At 38.4% G+C, this 24476-nt stretch overlaps 1 protein-coding gene across 2 annotated transcripts; it reads left to right on the top strand.

Annotated features, from left to right (window-relative positions):
* The first annotated feature begins 17353 nt into the window (after positions 1 to 17353).
* On the top strand, positions 17354 to 23931 carry LOC142608303 (LEAF RUST 10 DISEASE-RESISTANCE LOCUS RECEPTOR-LIKE PROTEIN KINASE-like 2.4). Of its 2 annotated transcripts, XM_075780051.1 has the most exons (4): positions 17354 to 18080; positions 21288 to 21326; positions 22520 to 22573; positions 22733 to 23931. In XM_075780051.1, exons 1-4 carry the CDS (start codon positions 17384 to 17386, stop codon positions 23626 to 23628), a joined length of 1686 nt encoding a protein of 561 aa, XP_075636166.1. In that variant the 5' UTR covers positions 17354 to 17383; the 3' UTR covers positions 23629 to 23931. The 2 variants fall into 2 exon arrangements, with proteins under 2 accessions (XP_075636166.1, XP_075636164.1); XM_075780049.1 differs by having other exon boundaries at positions 22520 to 23931.
* Positions 23932 to 24476: the final 545 nt, after the last annotated feature.

Here is a 24476-nt window from a genome sequence, read left to right as displayed (position 1 = left end):
TTGCCTACAAAATAGAAATATTCTTCCACTAACCCATTTCTTCAAAGTAACCATAAGTTTACTATTTTTTTTTAAATAGAAAAATAAGTTAAACAACCCACGTTTGCTGTTGTTTTTTTCCTTTAAAAAAACCCATGTTTATTCAAAAACAACACAAAATATCAACAAAAAAAAAACTACTAATAGTTATATAAAAAAAAATAAAAAAATAAAAAAACTAAACTACTAAATAGATATATACACTTTTGTTTTATATATAAAAGTAGATATATCATTAACTGCCACTAAAATATTGCCTACAAAATAGGACCACCCTCCTGATGGTTTTCAAATTGTTCTTCTATTTTTTTTTTTTTTTTTTTTGTAAAAGTTAATAAGTTGCATCCATTATAATTTGAAATTACTACATTTTTCAATCGTATAGATATTTAGGGATGTGATGAGTGTTTTGCGTTTTAGATGAAATAATTTACTCATCACACCCCTAGGTTTTTTTGTAATTGAAAAATGTAATAATCTCAAATTATAATGGATTTAAATTATTAACTTTTACAAAAAATAAATAAATAGAAGAGCCTCTGAGCACTCGCATAAGCGCGTGGTCAAAGGCTAGTTAACAAATATCCAACTTTATTATCCAAAACATAGAATTGGTAGTGGATGCAATGTCAACATATATAAAGCTTAGTTGAACATATAAAAAAGAAAGAGCAAATTTCGTTTTTAATTGAGATCTTGTAGTAACAATATTGCTCCATAATGCATGAACCTTAAGAGTTGATTCCCTCTAAAAACCATGCAATTTCCCTATTGGATCATTAAAAGTTATGGCTCTTATATGGTTACTTCCAAATCTAGACTTGCTTCATTAAATCCATTCTCAGGATCATTGTAAGGGTCATATTTTTTGTAATTGACTAATTCTTGGACAAAATACACTTTACTTATAATTGGGTAGATCTAAGATGGGTTTAGTACTTTAAGAAACATGTTATTCAAGTCAAGTATTAAAGACATGAAAATTAATTCAAGAAACAAGCGAAGAAAAGCTGCTCATTAATTCTCGATAGATAATTCGACAGATAGTTGCTATTGAAACTTAATTCAAAGCTCGATAGTTAGCTTGACACCAGCTTGATCTATCGAGAATTACGATTTCAGAATTTCCAAATCTAAAATCCGGTCCAAGTTTATGTGTATGGGTTGGGTTTCTTTTCTCACAACCCTAGACATATGTAAGGCTTATTTTAAAAGCCGTCATGTACAGATTCAGTCACCAAGTGCTTGATTTCTCTGTAAAAAGTTATTGCATTTATACTTCGTTGGGTTTTGTAACCAAGTGCTTTTTGATTTTCATTGTTGATGAAGTAAAGAACTTTGCAGCCAACAATAACCATTCAAGTGCTAGAGTTAGTCACATACTAGGATCCGTGCAAAAGAGTTAGTTACAAATTGGAGATTTGTGCATCAAGGAAGAGAATGTTACTACAAGATCAAGTCCAATTAGGCATTGGAGCGAATGTTCAACTATAGGTTGGTATTTCGGGATAGACCAGGGTAGTTGGTAAGATTCATTATACTTGTAACCACTTGATTGTTGATTAGTGAATTTTTTGGAGTGGTGACCTTAAAATCACCTGGTGGAGTTTTTGCCTTACAAGGTTTTCCCTATTTGTCAACAAATTACCATGTCAAATTTATTTTTCGCTGCATTTATTATTTTTGGTGATTTGTTGGTACCTCCATGATTTGCATGCAATTAAACCTAATTAATCAACTTGGGTAATTGAATTAATTAACCGGGGTCAAGCTATCTTAACCCAACAATCATGATTGGTGTTAGGTTTTTTTTTTTTTGGCATATTCTATGCCAAAGTTTTCTTGTAATTAAACATTTGATTATTTTGTATTTTGTGGATCAATTTGTGATTGGGTTAGAATTTCAAATTTGAAGTTGGAAAAAATGGAATTTCGATCAAGCAAATATGATTTGCTATTCGGCAAAAAAGGCACGTGAGAGAATTTTAAAATAAGTTGAAGCAGTAATCTTGTGGGATACTTGGTTGACCGAAATGGTTAGTGTGGGGGGTAAAAAGACCTTGATGGGAATATGGGCCGTTGGGTCTTGCTAAGGAAGGCCGACCTGCTCTTGGGTTTAGGACTTGTTAGTACTACGGGTCGGCCCATACGCCGAGGATCCGGCCGAGGAAATTTTTCCCCTCGGACTGACACCGGAGAACCCGGGACTTCATGGTAAAGGTTAGGGAATGACATGGTCAAGACCAATGGTTAGAGGGAGTGAACTCTTGAATGTCCTATAAGCACCGATGTTGGAGAAATATCAAAGATAAAGGCTGCTACCTCCACATTAAAGACCCTACACCAACCACCCTGGCCGCATTAATGGGGAAGTGACACTTGAATAGTAGAAGGAAACTTCTAGTTATTGTTCAAAGGCACTAAGAAAAGAAATATCTAGGATAAGGGAGGAGTTGGGGCAACACGTGTATAAAGTATTAAAAAGAGAAGTATTTAAGGAGGAACCTGGAAGAAAAAGGGGGACGGACTCTTTTGTAAGAAAAAAAGAAACAGAAACAGAAAGAAAGAGATAATTTAAGAACAGCACTTGGCTTACGTCCCAGGAGGTTGATTCATAACATTCCTTGTTGTTTCCAAGTATTACTAGTCTTTGGCTTGTCATTTAATCCTCACATACTTCTAACCTGGGTTTCAAGCCCACACTCTACAAATTCATATTTTTTAAGGCTCATTGGGCCTGAGCCCATAACTGTTCTTGGGGCCAGGTGCAATTGTGCACTTACAATTGGCGCCGTCTGTGGGGACCTAGTCTATAAGAGGTAGGGATATTATGGCAGACTTAGGCTCTCACCATGCAGAGTCACAAGGATCACAACCGGAAGATCATTTCGAACGTCTTGAACATCGTAGGGACCGTGAGGGAAGCGTCCATACAGAATACCCAGGGGCTAGCCATACTCATGGAGGGGGTAGCACCACCCACGATGAGGGTTCTAAATCCATGCAGAAGGAAATCAATCGTTTAAAGAGGAAGTTACGCCGTGCTAAACGTAAGGTTTCCCCGTCCTCGTCTAGTTCTTCCTCAGAGAACGATAGGGGACTTGGCTACAGTTCAAGGTCATGTTCCCCCACCAGCGCAACATTCTCCGGTGAGGAGGACGACCAGCCAACCCGCAGGCGTAAGAAGCTTCGTTCTAGGGGCTTAGGCAACGATACCATGAGTAGGGCGTTGCACCAATTCTCTAAATCTCCGTTTTCACGGAGGATTGAGAGGGGGAGGCTTCCCAGGAGGTTCACCCAGCCCACCTTTACCATCTATAATGGCCGAACTGATCCGGTGGAGCACGTGAGTCACTTCAACCAAAGGATGGCAGTGCACTCTCACAACGAGACTCTGATGTGTAAAGTCTTCCCCTCCAGCTTGGGACCTGTGGCTATGAGATGGTTTAACGGTCTCAAATCGGGATCTGTAGGCTCCTTTGGGGAGCTAACTAGGGCATTTGCTTCGCGGTTCATTACGTGTAGCAGAGTCCCTCGGCCATTGGACTCGTTGCTATCCATGGTCATGAAGGAAGGGGAGACACTGAAAGCATACTCCGACCGATATTGGGAGATGTTTAACGAAATAGACGGCGACTTTGATGAGGTGGCGCTTAATACCTTCAAGGTGGGTCTCCCTACTGATCACGACCTAAGAAAGTCTTTGACGAAAAAGCCCGTCCGCAGCGTACGCCGTCTTATGGATCGTATTGATGAATACAAAAGGGTAGAGGAAAACCAGCAGCAGGGGAAAGGAAAGGAGAAGGTTATCCCGCAGGAGAGAAGGGATTTCAGGTCTGACAGATATCACAACAATAAGCCGAGGAGGGATTACTTCGGACAATCCGGCTCGGCAGCACTTCAGGCTGTAAATACTGTGTTCCGAGAACCAGTGCATCAGTTATTAGAAAAAGTTCGTAAAGAGCCCTTCTTCAGATGGCCCGGCAAGATGGCAGGGGACCCTGCGAGAAGAAATCAAAACCTTTTCTGTCAGTACCATCAGGATGTGGGCCACACTACAGAGAACTGTCGGACCCTATGGAACCATCTAGAGCAGCTCGTCGGTGAGGGAAAGTTAAAGCAACACTTGTGTCAGCCCACTGGGCAGGTCAGTCAAGTTAGTTCAAACAACCAGAGGAACAGTTCATCTCGGCCAGCATTGGGAACAATTAATGTTATCTTCGCTGCACCTGGTAGGACCGGCTCAGGTCCCACTAGGGTGATGGCGGTTTCCCATCCGCAGGCCGAGGATGTGGGTAGCAGGCCGAAGAGATTAAAGGGCACTTTACCTGTTTTGGGTTTCTCCGAGGAGGATAAAGTGGGGACTATCCAGCCCCTGACGATGCTCTTGTGGTTACCTTCAGGATAGGGAATTATGATGTGAGGAGGGTGATGATAGATCAGGGCAGCAATGCAGATATCATGTACCCTGATCTATTTAAAGGGCTAAGATTGAAGTTGGAAGATCTAACTCCTTACGACTCCCCACTTATAAGCTTCGAAGGAAGGGCCGTTGTGCCGAAGGGACAGATCCGTTTACCCGTTCAATCCGGCACAGAAACGGTTGAGGTAGATTTCATTGTGGTTGACGCGTACTCTCCATATACAGCCATCCTCGCCAGGCCATGGCTGCACGCTTTGGGAGCTGTCTTCTCTACCTTACATGTTAAGGTGAAATTCCCCTCAGGGGAGCATGTTGAGGAAATCCTCGGCAGCCAGGTAGTGGCTAGGCAATGCATATCGGCTGCGGTGCTTCGTCAGTCAGAAATTGAGTCATCAACCTTGCCCATCCAGGAGTCATAGCAATTAACAGCTCCGGAGGCACCTGGAGCGATGACAGAAGATGAGGCTGTTTGTGAGGAGTTAGAGAAGTTTGTAATAACAGATGATCCAGAGAGGTTCTTCCAAGTTGGCATACGTTTGCCACATCAAGAGAAGATGGAGTTGTTGAAATTTCTGAAGGATAATTTAGATGTCTTTGCATGGGACCCCTATGAGGCTCCAGGCGTAGATCCGAACTTTATTTGTCATCGTTTAAACGTCAATCCTGCCATTGTTCCGAGGAGGCAGCCACCTCGGTGATCTTCCCGAGAACATTCTGAGGCTGTGAAGGAGGAGGTCCTTAAACTCAAAAGGGCGGGGGCTATCAAAGAAGTTTTCTACCCTGAATGGTTGGCTCATACTGTTGTTGTTAAAAAGAAGAACGGCAAGTGGAGAGTATGTGTGGACTTTACTGATCTGAACAAGGCCTATCCTAAAGATTCGTTCCCAATGCCACGGATTGATCAACTGGTAGATGCTACTGTCAGACATCCTCGGATGAGTTTCTTGGACGCCTTCCAGGGTTACCACCAAATTCCCTTGGCGTTAGAAGATCAGGAGAAGACTGCTTTCATTACTCCAACCGGGAACTATCATTATAAGGTCATGCCATTTGGGTTAAAAAATGCTGGGGCTACTTACCAAAGAATGATGACCCGAATGTTTGAATAGCAACTGGGGAAAGCCATAAAAGTATACGTGGATGATATGGTGGTGAAGAGTAAGACAGTACCTTCGCACATGACAGATTTGGCCGACACCTTCCAGATGCTAAGGAAGTATAAGTTGCGCCTTAACGCCTCCAAGTGTTCTTTTGGCGTGGGATCTGGAAAGTTCTTGGGATATATGATTACTCATAGGGGCATAGAGGTAAACCCAGTGCAGGTTAAGGCTATTCAGAATTTGCAGCCGCCTCGGAACCCAAAAGAGATTCAAAAATTGACCGGAATGATTGCTGCGTTGAATAGATTTATTTCTCAGTCAGCTGACCGGTGCCGTCCTTTCTTTCAGTTGTTGAACAAGTGGAAAGGGTTTCAATGGACCGAGGACTGCGAGTTAGCTTTCCAACAGCTTAAGCATTATCTTTCTCGCCCACCCATTTTGTCTCGCCCTGAGGTGGACGAGGTTTTGTTCGCTTATCTGGCCGTGGCTATTCACGCGGTGAGCTTAGTCCTTATAAGGAATGAAAATGGAGTGCAGAGACCGATCTACTACGTTAGTAAGTCCTTGAATGAGGCCGAGGTGCGCTATCTGCCCTTGGAAAAAGCACTTCTGGCTGTAGTCCACGCCACGCGCAAACTTCCTCATTATTTCCAATCTCATACTGTGGTTATTTTGACCTAGTTGCCTCTCAAGGCTGTGTTGCGTAGTGCTGATTATTCTGGCAGGGTGGCAAAATGGGGAACCATTTTGGGAGCCTTTGATGTTAAATACAAGCCTCGCACTTCGGTAAAGGGGCAGGTCCTTGCTGATTTGGTGGCAGAGTTTACTGAACCATTGTTAGAAGAAACTTCAAAAGAAGCACACATGGGTGAAAAATCAGTTGGTGTGATCACAGCCGTATCGCCCTCGGCTTGGAGAGTTTATGTGGATGGGGCTGCTAATCAGAAAGGATCAGGTGTTGGACTTGTTCTAATGTCCCCTGAAGGAATTGTCTTCGAAAAATCTTTGAGATTGGCCTTCTCGGCTACTAATAATGAGGCCGAGTATGAAGCAGTCTTGGTAGGCATGCAAATGGTACATAAGATGGGTGGCAAGGAAATCCATGTGTTCTCGGACTCTCAGTTAGTGGTCGGCCAAGTCATGGGGACCATGGAGGCTAGAGACCCCAGAATGCAAGAATATTTGGCCCAGGTCAAGCGTCAGCAGGCTGAATTCGACTCCTTTTCCTTAGCTCACGTCTCTAGGAGTGGAAACACTCATGCAGATTCTTTGGCTACGTTGGCAACATCCTCGGCTCAAGATCTGCCTAGGGTTATTCTCGTTGAGGATTTGGTAGAACCTTCTCTTGTAACTGCTAACGCACCTCGCATCCATCTAATAAGGCCTGGCCCTAGCTGGATGGATTCGATCATATCTTTTCTTAAAAATGACATTCTTCCTGAGGACAGGGTTGAAGCAGAAAAGGTACGTCGAAAGGCGCCGCGTTTCTGGTTGTCCGAGGAACAGAAGCTATACAAACGATCATTTTCAGGACCGTACTTGTTGTGTGTACACCCTGAATCAACAGAAACATTACTGGAGGAATTGCATGAAGGAATTTGTGGGAGCCACATTGGGGGAAGGTCCTTAGCCCATAGAGCCCTGACTCAGGGTTATTGGTGGCCTAATATGCAGAGGGAGTCTCAGGATTATGTCAGAAAATGTGATCAATGTTAGAGGTTCGCTCCTAATATCCACCAACCTGGAGGGGTTCTTAACCCCCTCTCCAGCCCTTGGCCTTTCGCACAATGGGGTTTGGACATTGTAGGGCCATTTCCGAGAGCTGCTGGCAACAAAAGATGGCTGCTCGTGGGAACAGACTACTTCACTAAATGGGTTGAAGCTGAGCCCTTAGCCAATATCCGAGATGTTGATTCCAAGAAATTTATATGGAAAAATATTGTTACTAGATTTGGTATTCCGCATACACTTATCTCAGACAACGGCGTTCAATTTGACAGCAACGCCTTTATGCAATATTGTGGTGACATGGGTATCACAAATAGATATTCTACCCCAGCTTATCCTCGAGGAAATGGGCAAGCCGAGGCCGTTAACAAGGTCATAGTCAACGGGCTCAAGAAGAGGTTGGATGATGCGAAAGGCAAATGGGTAGAGGAGCTCCCTCATGTCCTGTGGACGTATCGGACCACTCCGCGCAGGTCCACTGGAGAAACGCCATTCTCTATGACTTATGGAGCCGAGGCGGTGATACCATTGGAATCTGGTTTTCCTACTCTAAAGACAAGTTCTTTTAGTCCAGAGAATAACAAGGGACTTCTAGAGAAAGATCTTGATTTACTTGAGGAACGGCGTGAGGCAGCTATGGTCCAAATGGCTTATTATCAGCAGAAATTAAAACGAGGATATGACGCCCACGTGAAGCTAAGGCCACTTGCGCTTGGTGATCTTGTATTAAGGAAAGTTGTAGGCACTTCTAAGAACCCAGCTTGGGGTAAGCTGGGACCTAACTGGGAAGGCCCCTATCGCATTGTTTCAATAGCAGGCATAGGGTCGTATAGGCTAGCTGACCTAGACGAACAAATTGTACCACGTCCATGGAATGTAAATAATCTTAGAATGTATTATTATTAATGAAATGAGCTTTTGTCAATTAATATTTCAAAGTTATGGGTAGCTCTGATGCTCGCAGTTATTATTTTTAAGAATCAAACAGAAACTTGGTTAAGTGTCATCCTCGGATCACAAACCTTGTGGAAATTGATGTCTTGTCATTTGTTAAACAGAACCTTAGTTATGCCGGGTCTTCGGACCTCCTACTTTGGGAAAATTAACATTTGAAGTTACAATTTTTAAGAATCAAACAGAAACTTGGTTAAGTGTCATCCTCGGATCACAAACCTTGTGGAAATTGATGTCTTGTCATTTGTTAAACAGAACCTTAGTTATGCCGGGTCTTCGGACCTCCTACTTTGGGAAAATTAACATTTGAAGTTACAATTTTTAAGAATCAAACAGAAACTTGGTTAAGTGTCATCCTCGGATCACAAACCTTGTGGAAATTGATGTCTTGTCATTTGTTAAATAGAACCTTAGTTATGCCGGGTCTTCGGACCTCCTACTTTGGTAAAATTAACATTTGAAGTTACAATTTTTAAGAATCAAACAGAAACTTGGTTAAGTGTCATCCTCGGATCACAAACCTCGTGGAAATTGATGTCTTGTCATTTGTTAAACAGAACCTTAGTTATGCCGGGTCTTCGGACCTCCTACTTTGGGAAAATTAACATTTGAAGTTACAATTTTTAAGAATCAAACAGAAACTTGGTTAAGTGTCATCCTCGGATCACAAACCTTGTGAAAATTGATGTCTTGTCGTTTGTTAAACAGAACCTTAGTTATGCCGGGTCTTCGGACCTCCTACTTTGGGAAAATTAACATTTGAAGTTACAATTCTTAAGAATTAAACGAAAGATTGGTTAAGACTTATCTTTGGACAACGACTTTGATTAAAGTTAAGTTCTGATTATGCCTGGGTGTTAATGCGTTGCTGTTTATTAATTTGGATCTTAAGTCTTATATCCTTAAATGTCAAGCAAATTTGTGTAAGGAATGGCCCTCGGACCTTACATCCTACTAGAAAGGATGTTGTACATAACAAAGGTTTAATCGTTATACAGGATCTTCTTCTTTTTTTAATCAAAGGCACTGTTTAAACATTTCAACCATACCACCTTTTGTTAAACCTTTAATAATGTGAATATGATTATGTGGAAGTTATGTTTGTGCAATCCTTGGAGTTAGATTTGTTTACTCTGCGAAATTTTTATTATGTGCTAATGGCAGTCTTTATAACAAATACAAAAAAAAAAAAAAGTAAAGTAAAACAGATACAACCCAAGTGAAAAGCAAAATGAAATTGTTCTTCATTAATTAATCAAATATACATTACATATATATAATTCAAACATGGAAAAAGAGAAGTCCTAAAGATAGGCCCTAAGCTTTTGTAGGGGGGTCTTGCTGAGAGGTACTAGTGCCCTCGGTCTCCCTCAACTCCAGCTCAAAGGGTGTCAAAACTTGCTTTCCCTTATCTGCTGTCTTCGCTGGAAAGACGTTAGGTTCCACTGTCTGGTTCAGGTCCTTCTCTGCATCCCCTCCTCCTTCCTTCTCTTTGTTGGAACCAGAAGGTTCTGTAGGATCAGGAGTTTGCTGTGGGGCCACCGGAGGTAGAGCAGGAAGAGTTGTCTCAGGGGTAGCAGTGGCAGCAGGAGCCTCTTCAATCTCCTGTATTTCTAGGGGAAGCCAAACGTTCTCGGACTTCCTCAGATCCGAAGATTGGGGAACTCCTGCTACGTTTAAAGCTTCCCCCCATACTTTTTGACAGTATTCGCGGCATAAAGCCGCGAACTCCTCTGTCAGCTGCTCCTCGGTGGTTGCTACCCCTTCATCGAAACTTGCCTGCTTGGCAGCTTGAAGAGAGAGTTGGAAGGAGCTGGCTTCTTCCTTCATCAGCGCCAGTTGCTTTTTCAGATCCGAGCACTCCCTTTGAGCTTGGGAGAGCTCTTCATCTCTTTCACGAAGGAGCTTGCGCTGTCCTTCTATCTGGGTCTTCATGGTCTTCAAGTTTGATTCGACCCCATTTTTCTCTCTCCTCAGATCCGCCACCTCTGAGGTCAACTTCTCATTCTCAGCAAGGGCTGTGCCCAAGGACTTCTCAGTTTCCAGTCTGATTTCGAGCTCAGTTTTGGCTACCTTCCGAGTGTCTTCTATAAACTTCTCGGCTACAAAGACCTCCTGGATAGCCTGTAACAAAGGATGATGGAGTTAGGAATAGTAAAAAACAAACTTACTTATAAATATTGTTAAAAGTGGAATCTTCCTAAAAAAAGGGAAAAACTTACCAACGCTAAGTCTCTTTTCAATGAGAGGAATAGTTGTGGCTGGCCCATTTTTTCCAAGGTCTCCATGTCCTTGGGCAGCAGGAGAGGGCGTTCCAAAACCTCGGCCAAGTGGTGGGCATGGCCTTGTTGAACCGCCCTTATACTGGACTGGCAGGAGATGGGTGCGCCGTCCAGTCTTAGATCGGGGGACCAGGTGGTCGGTGCTCGGCGCACTTCAGCCTCGTCCCTGAATTCCCCGATTTCAACCGAGCGGGCCCTGCCCTTGCCTTTGTCCAGCTTCTGCTGCTGGGCCGGTGGGTGTTGTTGTCGTGGTTTCTTGGGGTCCTTATTAAGTGTCCCCTCGGTATCCCCCTTCCTCTTTTTCTTGGGATCCTCGGCTGGAAGTTTTGGCTCAGCTGGAGGAGGGGGAGGTGGTAAAGCTGGGGGAACTTGGGATGTCCCCGTCTTCTTCTCTACAACCTTAGCAGCTCTGTTGGAAAGGAGGCCCTGCATTCTACCTATGTCTTCTTCGGATCCGTCCTCGGGTAAGGCAATCACAAACCCTGCAATTCCAGAGGCCTCGGCGGCTTCTTCCTCCTCGTCCGAAAGTACCACAAACTGGTTCCCGCGAGGTCTCTCGGTGTCTTCGAGACGGAATTGATCTATCTCGTCGTCGAGTGTGTGTGAAGAGGACACCTGCTCTTCTGGAACGACAGTTGCTTGTGAGTGCACAGCAAGGGGAATTGCTGCTATAGGTTGGTTGTACAAAACGGTGTTAGGAGCGTCCGAGAGGTCGCGGTCGTCTAAAAAGTTCGGCCGGGCTACGTTTATTTTTCTTCGTCTCCGGTCTCCCGCGATTATGGCGTTTTCTATTTCTTGGAAGTCTGAGGAGATGGGATCGTATCCTAAAATCAGATGGGCGGCTCTAAGTTGTAGGTCCTTGCTGACGAACACCTCGGAGCGAAGTACTCGGTTTAGATCCGCGACGTTACAGTGACTCAGACGAGGACGCACGTGTTGCTTATCTGCAAAAAAGACATCAAAACAAACAAACCTGGTCAGATTCACACAAATATTAAACAAGTTTAAGTAAGAGTGAATATGCATTTCTGTGTGTGTTATAAGAAGTTGTGTTGTGGGGAGATTAATCCTACGGCATCGCACCTGGATCCCCCTACTCAACTGGGCAGTGGAGGCCGTCGTGCCAGTTCCCAGACACGATCAAGTAGCCGTCCTTCATGCCTTTGTTGGATTTGGGCAGACAGGAGATCAGCCTAACGGTGCTGGACCGAGACTTAATATAATAACCTACCTTAGAAAGTTTATGGGACTCATATAGGAACACGACATCGTGCCATGTGAGGTTTAAACCAATCTGCTCGTTTAGAGCATCTACACTACCCAAAACTCTAAAAACGTTTAGGAGGCACTGATCGGGACACAACCTGTGGTTGCGAAGGTACTCCCTAGTTACAGGTCTCATTGGGAGGGTCATCCCACCCTCTATGAAGGCTATCATTGGGATGATAACCTCTCCCTCTTTCCTAGAACTGGCCACAGCTTCTGCCGAGCAATATTTTAGTCCTACATCGCTGGGAATGCGGTATTTGGCCCTAAAGCCTTCCATCCCAGCAGCGGTATCAACTAGACACTTAAACCTACCCATTAGAAAAGAACGAAAGGCTAAACTCTAAAGGGGAGAACGTTTACGAAGACAGCCGAGGACTGTATCCGAGGAGAAAAGGTTAAAAACAGAGAGAGCAAGAACTTACAAAGTTGAAGGTACAGGTTTCCACGGTTTTCTGCTGGTAAAGAATGATTGTTGGTGTTTTGATGGGATTGATCCCTGATGAATTAAATGAAGGCGCAGGTTCCCGAAGCGTCACGACGTGCGAAAAGGCGGCCTCGAAATTATATTTGTCCCGCCTAAAATTTCGTGGAGTAACGAGGATCGTTGGATGCCCATCTCACCGTTGAACATGGGAGACAAAGAGTAACTTACAGTAATAAATGCGCGCGTTTTTGAAAATAAAACCGTCAAGTGGCATCTTCTGGGACGCGAAACGATTTCCACACATGCCATCGCTTAGTAAGTGGTGGGAGTGGATTCTCGTTAGATCAAAACCCTATTTTTCTCCTCGGATGTCGAAAATTAGAGTTTTGAGGGGCTATTGTGGGGGGTAAAAAGACCTTGATGGGAATATGGGCCGTTGGGTCTTGCTAAGGAAGGCCGACCTGCTCTTGGGTTTAGAACTTGTTAGTACTACGGGTCGGCCCATACGCCGAGGATCCGAGGATCCGGCCGAGGATATTTTTCCCCTCGGACTGACACCGGAGAACCCGGGACTTCATGGTAAAGGTTAGGGAATGACATGGTCAAGACCAATGGTTAGAGAGAGTGAACTCTTGAATGTCCTATAAGCACCGATGTTGGAGAAATATCAAAGATAAAGGCTGCTACCTCCACATTAAAGACCCTGCACCAACTACCCTGGCCGCATTAATGGGGAAGTGACACTTGAATAGTAGAAGGGAAACTTCTAGTTACTGTTCAAAGGCACTAAGAAAAGAAATATCTAGGATAAGGGAGGAGTTGGGGCAACACGTGTATAAAGTATTAAAAAGAGAAGTATTTAAGGAGGAACCTGGAAGAAAAAGGGGGACGGACTCTTTTGTAAGAAAAAAAGAAACAGAAACAGAAAGAAAGAGATAATTTAAGAACAGCACTTGGCTTACGTCCGAGGAGGTTGATTCATAACATTCCTTGTTGTTTCCAAGTATTACTAGTCTTTGGCTTGTCATTTAATCCTCACATACTTCTAACCTGGGTTTCAAGCCCACACTCTACAAATTCATATTGTTTAAGGCTCATTGGGCCTGAACCCATAACTGTTCTTGGGGCCAGGTGCAATTGTGCACTTACAGTTAGAACCTGAAAAAATTTTGTTACAAACTCCCTTGCGGTTCCAAGCTTAGGTCCACCATTAATTTAGGAAAAACAAAATTTTGCCCTACAAAAAGTGGACTAGACTAAATTATTAAACCCTTTGAATCAAAAACGTAAAAGATATGTCGAGATTACTGAGCCAGCTCACTAGAGAGCAAGTGGTTATGATAAATTTATATGGACCTTAAGGTTTTGGGAGCTTAGTGGCCCATTTGATTGGGGGTGAATATGGGGGAGGTTGGAAAAGAAGCATAGAAAAATATGGGAGAAAATTGGTTTTTTAACTGGTTGGGAGGCAAATGTGAGAGATTTTGGTGGGGTCTAATTGTTTTCTCTCTAGACCCACCAAAAATGAATCCCCCAATTTGAGGAGAAATGAGTAGAAGAAGGGTAATTGCAGTCAAATGATTTAACTACCCTTGATTGTTTGCCTCTCTTTTTTCTTTGGGTTGGTTGTTTTCTATTTATTTATTTATTTTTGAACTAGGCATGATGACTTATTTTTGTTGACTGTTTGCCTTTTTTTTTTGGTGGTTTGTCTTTTTTTTTTTATATATATATATATAACTTGGCATAAATGGTGATTGCTTTTTTTTATTTTTTGGTTGATTGGTTGTCTTCTTTTCTTTATTTGATTTTTTTTAATAAGAGCATGCAAGTAAAAAAAATTTAACTACTTTTTTACTCTCACACTTTTCTCCTCAACCAAACAAAAAAAAAAAATCCCCCACTCTTTTATTCACCCAACCAAACATACATACGGGGAAATTATTTTTTTCCATCCTCTCACCATTTTTTATCCCTCAACCAAATAGAGACTTACGGTCCGTTTGGGTGGGGTGATTTTAGCAAGAAGAGAAAAGTAAAGAGAAAACTGTTTTGTGGATGTTTGGTTGTAGTGATTTTAAGAGAGAAGATTGATGAGGTTTTGGTGTTTTCTCTCTGGACCCACCAAAATATTTTCTTCCTAAATTAGGGGAAAAAAAAAACAAAAGAGAAGAAAATTGGGAACAAAAAATTCCCACTTGTGGACCATAATAATCCTGTTGCAACTTTCACGTGCTTTTTTTTCTTTGGCTTTTTTTTTTTTTTTTTGTCTTTTCTTTTCCTTTGGAGTTTTCATTTTCTGTTACCATGTGTTTTCCATTTTGTTTTTTGTTTTTTGTTTTTTTCTTTTTTATTATTTGGTTTTTGTCTTTTTTATGGTACTTCTCATTCCCCTTTTTTTGTTTTTGTTTTTGTTGTCTTTTCACCCCTTTTTTTTAATGTCTAATTTTTTCTCTTTTTTTTTGAGTAAATTTATATTTTCTATCTTTTCATTTTTCTTCTCAACCAAATACCATAAAAGAAAACTAAAATATATTTTGTCCTACTTTTTCATCCCCCAACCAAACAGAGCCTTAATGTATGAACTAGAATGGAAATTGATGTAAATATGGGCTTCCCATTGTCCCATATTAGTCCCCATTGTTAAAGGACACTACAAAGTTTGTAACCATATTATGTAGTTTTCTCAGTGATATATGGTTCATTTAGATTTATCTTTCAACAATATTAGGATCATACAACATGGATTATGGAGGAATGACACTGCAAACAATAACTTGTCAGTGGAGGATGATGGCATTGGGCCGATCAAATTTAGATTTGGATCAACTCCATTATTGTACATTTTTAGACCCCTTAAACACAAGTTGTTCAATCTAGTTATTCAGCCAAGTGATTACTTAGATAAATTATTCAGTACGTTCTAGATTAACACAGTTAAATCATATCATGTAAATAATACGAAAATATAAAGAATACAACGATATGATAACCCAAGAAAACCTAACTGGTAAAAAACCTGTGGAGGATTTAACCTAGCTATCCTCAAGGTAAAAATAGATCCATTATGAAAGAATTGAAGTTTTTGCAATAAAACAATAACCACTAACAATCTATTGCTACCTCGAGTAGAAAACTTACTACCACGACCACATGACAGCACCGAGTCCACGGACTACTTCTTTCTTTGATCTGCTACAACCACAAGTTCTCCTACTTGTAACTTTGAGAGTCCACTCAAAGGTTTCAGATCTTCTTTAAAGTTCTTTAAGCAGCAACTGAAGAGATCATCAAGTTCTTGACGCAAATCTTGATCTTGATAACCCTATGTGTGTGTATGAAGATAAACACCTCTAAATCTCACAAAAGATTCAAAACACAACACTCCAAAAGATCTTTAAAACATAGCTAGAGTTTTTCCTTTTATACTTGGAGTAAAATATAAAACCCTACACGTCAAACAGACTTGGGTTGAATTGGAAATTCTGCAGAAAAATAAATCTGCACGTGGTTCGATCGATTGATTCTAAATTTCGATCAATTGAGTCTTGTAGATCTTGTCCAATAATTTCTACAATCACTCAATTCCAATTTTACAATTAAACACACTTTGAGCAAGCCTAAACCTAGACTCTATGTTTTGATCATGGTTTGCCAACACAATACATATTGAAGTTCTAATACATTAGTATCTAAGGTCTAAAACCTAACAATTATAATTCAGGGCCCCTTTGCAAAGGCCCTTAATTGTACATAATTCACATGACTCACTCTACACGTCTTCCTAAAACTTAAAAAGTAATTATTATATGCTTCCGAAATATGATAGTGTAGTATTTCTTCCTCTCATATTCATAATGGATCTCACTAATTAAATTTATAATAAGATTTATAATTTTTTTTTTTAAAAGTAAAAGGAGGGAGCACCTACCAAATAATTTTCCTTTGTTGAGAAAATTTATATGTTTACACAAAATTAAAGAAGATAAAAGAAGAATAGAGAGAGTTTACGTTGTTCGACTATTTGCCTATGTCCATAGACACTCACAAGATCTAAACCCCAAATACACCATTGGTTCTCTCTTCTCTTCTTTTCTTTTCTTTTTTGAAAGTATCATTGGTTCTCTCTTGAAAAAAAATAAATAAATAATAACAACAACAACAACAACAACAATAACAAACAAACAAACAAAAAAAAAGGAGGAAACATCCTATTATATTTTTACTATAGGACAAAACTTAGATACAATACTTTAGGTATTGTTTCTTAGCTAGGTTCATGTCTTAATATTCAGCCATGTGGTTATTTAATTAAAAAATACACTTTCATCCCATGAGAAAAAATTCACATAGCAGAATCTTAACAAAGGAATATAAGAAACAACACTTAAGTACTATACCTAAGTCTTATCATTTACTATAATATTATTGCACTATTTTCTTATACAACTAACTCTCGTTTCTCCACCAAAAAAAAAAAAAAAACTGTCTCTCTCATTAGGACATTGGCCTAGCAACATGTATATAAAATAGAAAGGGGCGGTGCTTATACTTGTTGCACACGAAGAAGCAAACCAAATTGTACTTAGTTTTCGTGCGCTTGTTATACACGGCCAACTCAATATCCTAGTTTAATTAGGATAGGATCACACATCACTGACCAAGCAAGCCACCGACTCAACAAATCTCCACTTTGGCGTCAATGAATACCACTGTTGCCACCACCATAACCCCTAAGGACTATCACAAGTTAGAAACACCGACCAAATCCAAACAAAAAAGAGTTGAATCTTTCAACTGCGTGTCAATGGGGTTGATAATGTGCAAGGAACTTTCCTCATATAGTATGCAGGGGATATTCCATGCAATGCGCATGCCATGTTTCCAACAAGTCGACAGATATCGACAATGTAATTAACACTTAAAAAAAGAAGGGAGTCTGAATCTTTTTGTGAAGCTTTCTGTGACTTTAGGCTTAATATTTCCATGTTTCAGATAAGCAGGGCACCGTCTTTCACTAGTCTTCCTTATCCAAATTTCAAGTCTAAAACCGTGTTAAACAGAGAACCTACATGTTATTATATAAAATATGGAGTAATGAAGCAAGAAATTAAAACAAGAAATTATACAATTACAAACACGTTGTTTAAGTTTTTATTTTGGGATGGCTTGTGTCTCTCTGTTTGTTTTCTTTCTCCTCTCACGCCTCTTGCTGCTTCACTCAGCTGAGGAAGTAAACAGAACACTCCCAAATTGCTCATCCTTTCAATGTGGAAAACTCGGTATCATTGGTTTTCCATTCACAGATAGCTCACACCCACTTTGCGGTTTATTGCCTGTAAAATGTGACGAAATGCCTCCGACTATCCAACTGGGGTGGAGTAGAGGACCATATGAAGTTATAAATATCTCTTACACTAACACCACACTGATCACACGTATCAAGGACCTTTTACTTTCCGATGCCTTGATTACCCAAAAATGCGAATCCGTAACCAATTTTACTCTTCCCAACTCTCCATTTATCTCTTTTAAACTCACCACACCTAGTCAGACACTGTTTAAATGCAATCGCACACTTGGTATTGCTTCCCCTAGAAATTTTACGCGTAGGAACTGCGGAGACTATAGCCTCTACTATAGTCATTTAAACGATGACTCTCAGAGTTTTCCAGCTCAATGTTCAATTATACAGCTCCCAAGAAAAAAGCATTCGGATAAAGATACTCTGTTTTCACTCTTAAGTGCTGAGTTCGACCTTGAAGTGAATGTATCTGAAGCTTGCAGCAGTTGTTATGGTGGAGGAGGTCATTGTGAACTCGAACAGAATGGGAAATTTCAGTGTGACATTGCAAAGAAAGGTATACATCGAATAACTCAAAACACATTGGACCTACTTGTACGCACGTATATTGAAGATGCACGTAGGGTTCTTTTTGCATGTATATTTCTTTACATTCTTATGTTTTAGTAAATCCTAGTACAATTACTGCAAGTATTTTTGTTCCATGCCATGATGCATCCTAAGGAAAATCACACACGCGAGGGTCTGATTATCTAGTTTTAACTTTTTTTATTATTTGTGCGTACTATTTTTTATCCAAAACAAAATGTCTATTAGCTACACCATTTCTAGATCGGTGCAAGTGTGTTTCTAAATAGTTTTCCCTCAATCATTCGAGGCCAAATTTTTGTATGTACCGGATGCATATGCCTTCTGTCTCACTGGTGGGACGGGCCCCACAAGTGTGGTGCCCGCCTATCAATGAAACAAAGGTCTTATATACCTAGTGCATGAAATACCTTCTTCTCATTCAAGCTAGTTTTTACATTCTTCTTTTTGTACATAGAGCTAAAGAAAGAAAAAGTTATAATTCTATTTGTTGTATGCTTAAACTTTGGTGCTTCTTTTGTGTCCGGTTAATCACTAAATCTATGGAGATAAATATCCAATAAAGTTAAAAAGAATCGTTGTAAGGGGTGAAATCAGTCACAATCTATTTGTGTGCGCTACTTTTTTGGTCCATAACAATTAGTCAATTCACATATTTTGAATTGGTGCAAGTGTTTCTATAAACTGTTTGCTCTTCATTCATTTCAAACAAATTTTGCATTCTTATCCTTGTGCATAGAGTCAAAGAAAGAGAGAAACATAATTCTGTTTGGTACACACTCAAATTGTTGTCCTTTTTTTTTCCTTTTTTTTTTGGTAAAAAAAAAGTGGAAGCGCCCACCGTGGGGCTCAAATCCATGACCACAAGGTCAAGAGTTCTTTTATATGTTGATCATTATATCCTGGGAGATATATGTCAAGAGGCTCAAAGCATAGCTTTGAGGGGTTAAAATTTGTTGTAGAAATTTGTGATGAAGAAGATAGAAAGAGGAGAGAAAAACATGAGAGTTTATGCTGTTCGATCTTGTGGCCTACATCCACTGGACAAGAGCCTAAAGGGCCACATTTTCTCATACATTTTTTCCTTTTAGACATGAAGATATCTAAACCTCTTTGAGTATCAGGTTTGGCTTACATCTAATACTTTTTCAACTTGACATCTAGTTAGTTTCTCTTTGAGATAGAATGATGTAGTAGTGGCTTTTAATCTCCATATTTTATATCGTTAGTCAGTGATGTGCAATTTCTCATTAAAATAAAAAGATATTCCAATTAAAAAAAATACTGGAAATAAGCCTATCTGATTATTACCTCATAAGTGTGTAGTCCTCCCATCCCACATACACTAAGTTATTACAAGGGTAATCCTTTGGGAATGGCCCCAAGATATTAGCTAAAGGTTTCGAAACCAAGATCTCATGGATATCATGAGGTCTTAAGAATCATTAAGCCAACCCCTTGGATTCTTATACACTTTTCTTAGTAATACATGTATCCATATTTATTATGGGATTACATATAAAAGTCAAAAATAATTTGAACTTCAATTGTATATTAGTTTTCTCGATCAATGTTTCGAATGGTAGAGAGAGTTTGGAAGTTATTGTGAGGAAAAGAAACAAAAAGAAAGAATTAAACCAATAATATTGTTGATTATAATGATTTTAGGGAAGAAAGAAAAAATGAAGGGAAAAATAAAAGAGAAAATGGGTGGAATGAGTATTTGGTTGAGAGAGAGAGAGAGAAATAGTGGAGTTTAATTATTTTCTCTTTGGACCCACCAAAACTTAATCTCACTAAATTATGGAGAAAATGGGAAAGGTGTGTTATGGACGAAATTGTTCTCCCCGAGCAACCAACAACTTTTTGTCTTTTTCTTCTTTTGCTTTTGTCTGTTTCTTCTATTCTTGGGTTTGGTGCTTATCTCACTTTTTGTCTTTTTCTTCTTTTCTTTTTTTTTTTATCTCTTCTATTTTCACTGGTTGGTTTTTTTTTTTTTTTTTTGCTCATCTATTTTGGATCCTTTAGCTTGTGCTCTTTTTTTCTTTCTTTTAAATTTGAACTGTCCATACAAAAAAATTTTAAGTAAAACATGTGTTACTTTTGTTTTATTTAATAGAAACATAATTGTAAATTTATCCAAACTTCATTTTATATTCTCTCATTTTTCTTCTCAACCAAATAAATAAACTTTCTATCTTTCCACTTTTCCATCCTTCCTACCAAACACATATGAGAGAAAACAAAATCTTTTTTATCCTTCAACATTTCTATCTCTTTCCTATTTGTTATCCTCTCGCTTTTTCATTACTCCAACTAAAAAGACCCTGTAGAAAGGCAAAAATAAATGAAAGTAGAACGAATATGTTGTAATGTTTGGCGAGAGGAGATAGCATTGGGGATATAGAAAAAATGAATAAAACAAATGTTACTTTGACTGATGAGATATTGATGTGATCTTGGCAGGCGAGGGGAGTAAATAAATGATAAAATACAAACAAGAAGAAAAAAAGTTTTAAATTTGTATTTAGTTTTGGCTTGAGCTTAGTAGATAGTCCTATGATCCTATCTAAATCAACCCAAACTAGGGTCTAAACCTAATAAAAATACTTATCGTACTGTTATAAAATTTTATATAATAATAATAACAACAACAACAATGATAATGATGATGTTTGGAACAATTAAAATTGAGATTATCACTCAATAAATAGCAATAAAAATGATTTTTTTGTAATTTATTTTAAATATTTATATTATCTTTTAAGTATATATATGGAGCGATAAACTCAAATGGTACACCGGTATATACTAGTACTAAAATATTATGTTATAGTGAAATGGTCACCGGAAAGGTATTCAAAACATTGGTCACAATCTCACGAATATTTCCTCTATTAATTGATCATATTATTTTCTTTTGATTCAATGTCTCGATTTGTATTTCAATGACATGGAAACGAATTTGTAGATTAATACGTAGAAAAAGAATGGACTTTCTTGTTATAAATATGTATAAGATAATTGTATACTGATCGATCTTCATTGTTCTTCGTTAAGTACAGTTGAGATTTGAAATTTATAAAAATAAAATAAACGATTTAGTTCCGTTAATTTGTTACATTATTATTATTTTTTATTATTTAATTAACCGTGATGTTCTTTAATGCTTTAGTTACATGGAGCCAGAGAAGATTGAAAGCGACGGTGATAGGTAACATACTTCTTTAATCAAATTTTTTGTTGAAACTAACATAAATTCACATTTTTGGTTGATCGCCTATCCTATAGAAAAATGATTCCATATGGAAGTGATCAAGTGTGTCTTTAAAACAACATAAGTTGATATCAACATTGAATGTAGCCTTAAACTACAATCTTACTCAATATTTTTTTATTGTATATGAATTTTGACAAATCCACCATTAAATTATATATTTTTCCTATATCCTTCATACTTGCAAGATTTCTATAAAATTAAAGATCAATAATTATGTCATCAATAAATTATTTAAATTGCAAGTTTTTATAATTTAAAATTATGTATAAAATATAAACTTATAGTTTATATAATAAATAATATCTAATAGACACAAAATTTGACATATGTATTAAGAGCATAAAGAACATGCAATTTAACTATTAGATTTTTAAAATATGTAGTAATGTTTATTTTGTTTGGTTACAACTAATTTTGTAACTAATTTTATCTTCTTCTTTTATCCCTTCTCATAGTGTATCTAACTATCAAACCTTTATAGTGTATTCATGCAATGACTGTCAGTTTTGGTAATTGGCTCCATTTGCTCAAGTGGCAGCTTTAAGAAATTTTTTTTCTATAGTAATCATTAAGAAATTTAAATTATAAAAAATATAATAAAAAATGAAATTTATATATTAATTCACAAAAAAACACATAAATACATAAAGTCTTACAATTCTTTCTAGGAGTTTTCTTATTTTTAATTTTTTGCATATTAATACCATAATCAGTGCTGCAAGCTACATATCTTTCAAAATTTTAGTTGAATATATAATTTTTTTTTTTTTTTGTAAGGGCCAAATATACTATTAAGTGAACCAATCTTTAAGGACAAAGTTTGGCTACAACTCTCACTAAATATATTAACATTATTATATATTTTGAAAATCTAACCCTTGAATTGCATGTTCTTTAGATTCTTAAAATACATGTCAAATTTCATGTCAATCGGATGTTATTTATTATTCGATGTGGAGTTGCCCCAGTGGATGCCAAGTCATCCTCAGCATTTGCTTCTTCATTGTTAGTCATTTATCACTGCAAAGAAAATGCAACTTTATTGAGTTTCAAGACATTATTAGTAGGTAGTTTGAGTTACAATTGTGTCACCACGTAACTTCATAAATTCTACTCTTTTATTACAGCTACTTCATCTGTTGGAATTGGAGTTCTGATGGTTATAATCTGCTGCTTCTGGGGTAAGTTCTCATTAAATAAAATAATTAATTTTTGGAAAAAGGAAACTCTAACTCATCAGGATGTTGAGGCCTTTCTAAGGAATCATGGACCTCTTGTTATTAGAAGATATAGTTATGCAGATATAAAGACGATGACTAAGTCCTTTAATGATAAATTAGGCCAAGGGGGCTATAGCAATGTCTATAAAGGGAAGTTACAAGATGGCTGTTTTGTGGCTGTGAAGGTTCTGAAAGAATCAAAAGGTAATGGAGACGAATTTGTTAATGAGGTTGCAAGCATTAGTAGGACCTCTCATGTTAACATTGTCACTCTTAAGGGATTTTGCATTGAAGGTTCTAAAAGAGCTCTTATCTATGAGTTTATGTCTAATGGATCTCTTGAGAAGTTCATATATAAGGGAAATCCCTCGAATTCTAATCATCAATTGGGTTGGGAAACATTATACAAGATTTCAATAGGCATTGCACGAGGCTTAGAGTACTTGCATAGAGGTTGCAACGCACAAATCTTGCATTTTGACATTAAGCCTCACAACATTCTTTTGGATGAGAACTTCTGTCCAAAAATATCTGATTTTGGCCTCGCAAAAATATGTCCTAGAGAAAAAAGTTTTATATCAATGGTGAGTGCAAGAGGAACTATAGGATATATGGCTCCCGAAGTATTTTGTAGGAATTTTGGAGGGATCTCTCATAAGTCAGATGTCTATAGCTATGGGATGATGGTTTTAGAAATGGTAGGAGGTCGAAAGAATTTTGATGCTAGTGTTGATTTCACAAGTGAAATATATTTCCCACATTGGATTTACAAGCGTCTTGAACTAGGAGAAGAATTAGGGTTGTTGGGCCTTCTAGAGAAAGTAGATCAAGAAAATGCAAGGAAGATGATAATGGTAAGTTTGTGGTGCATACAATCTGACCCCTCAATCCGTCCATCAATGAGTAAAGTGGTGAATATGTTAGAAGGGAGTCTTGAACCCTTCAAAATCCCCCCTAAACCTTTTTTGTGTTCCCCACCTAGTTCACCTGTAGATTCTTCAACTATAATGGTGTAAGTACAATATGACTCTATGGCTTAGAAAAAATCTCTTCATTCTAGGGAAACATTAATTGAGGCTAGGAGGTAATGAACTTTGTGAATTGTATTTATTTTGAGCAATTCATGAAAATCCTTTTTCTTTATTGCTTAAATTATGTAATGAAACCTGGCTTTATGCCATTCACTATAAATTAGTAATGTTGCAAGTCCTGTACAAAAAGAAAAAGTGATGTTGCAATTCCAATAGTAATTGAGAATTGTGTTTATTACAAAGTATGTGACGGTTTGAATTTGGTTACTTTCTCTTATTGTTTACGGAAACCACCTAATTAAGCTGACTTTGTTTTGTATTTCCAATTGGAATCATTTTGCTTGTGCAGCACTTCACCCAACAAAAGAGTTGTTTAAATCAATTGCGACTCTAAGCACCAGTTAATACCAAATAATCTTCATTTTCTCTATTACCATTACTTTATACATATACACACTATCTTTTCAGTTTTCAACATTTGAGATGAACCTAATGATTTCACAAGTGTCTGGTATTGGCGTCAGCATTGTCACATTTCTCTGAAAGCTTGAGGTTAATTAGTTATTGCAGAACGCTATTAGTACTCATGCATGTCACAGTTCATTGATCCTATTCTATTCCAATCCGGGAACAGGATGTGAGCATAAATAGTCATATTTTACTGTGAAACGGGGTTTCTTCCCAGCCCAAAACAATCACATCCATCTCAGTGATGTTACCATTATAATTAAATTCTTTTTAATTACATTTTTTTTATGTCTTAATTGATTTGAATTTAATTATTCATGGTCAGGTTCACCAGATTTGTTAAGTTTATTACTATTTTGAAATAC

This window comes from Castanea sativa, chromosome 8 (assembly GCF_040712315.1).
Source record: "Castanea sativa cultivar Marrone di Chiusa Pesio chromosome 8, ASM4071231v1".
In the NCBI taxonomy this organism is placed as follows: Eukaryota; Viridiplantae; Streptophyta; class Magnoliopsida; order Fagales; family Fagaceae; genus Castanea; species Castanea sativa.
This window is presented reverse-complemented; position numbering and strand designations above follow the sequence as displayed.

Excerpts from the sequence above, each read along its gene's own strand:
- LOC142608303 (XM_075780049.1), top strand. The coding sequence starts at position 17,384 with ATGGCTTGTGTCTCTCTGTTTGTTTTCTTTCTCCTCTCACGCCTCTTG. Across the intron at positions 18,081-21,287 it reads GTGTGACATTGCAAAGAAAG|TTACATGGAGCCAGAGAAGA; the intron begins GTATACATCGAA and ends TTAATGCTTTAG. Across the intron at positions 21,327-22,519 it reads ATTGAAAGCGACGGTGATAG|CTACTTCATCTGTTGGAATT; the intron begins GTAACATACTTC and ends CTTTTATTACAG.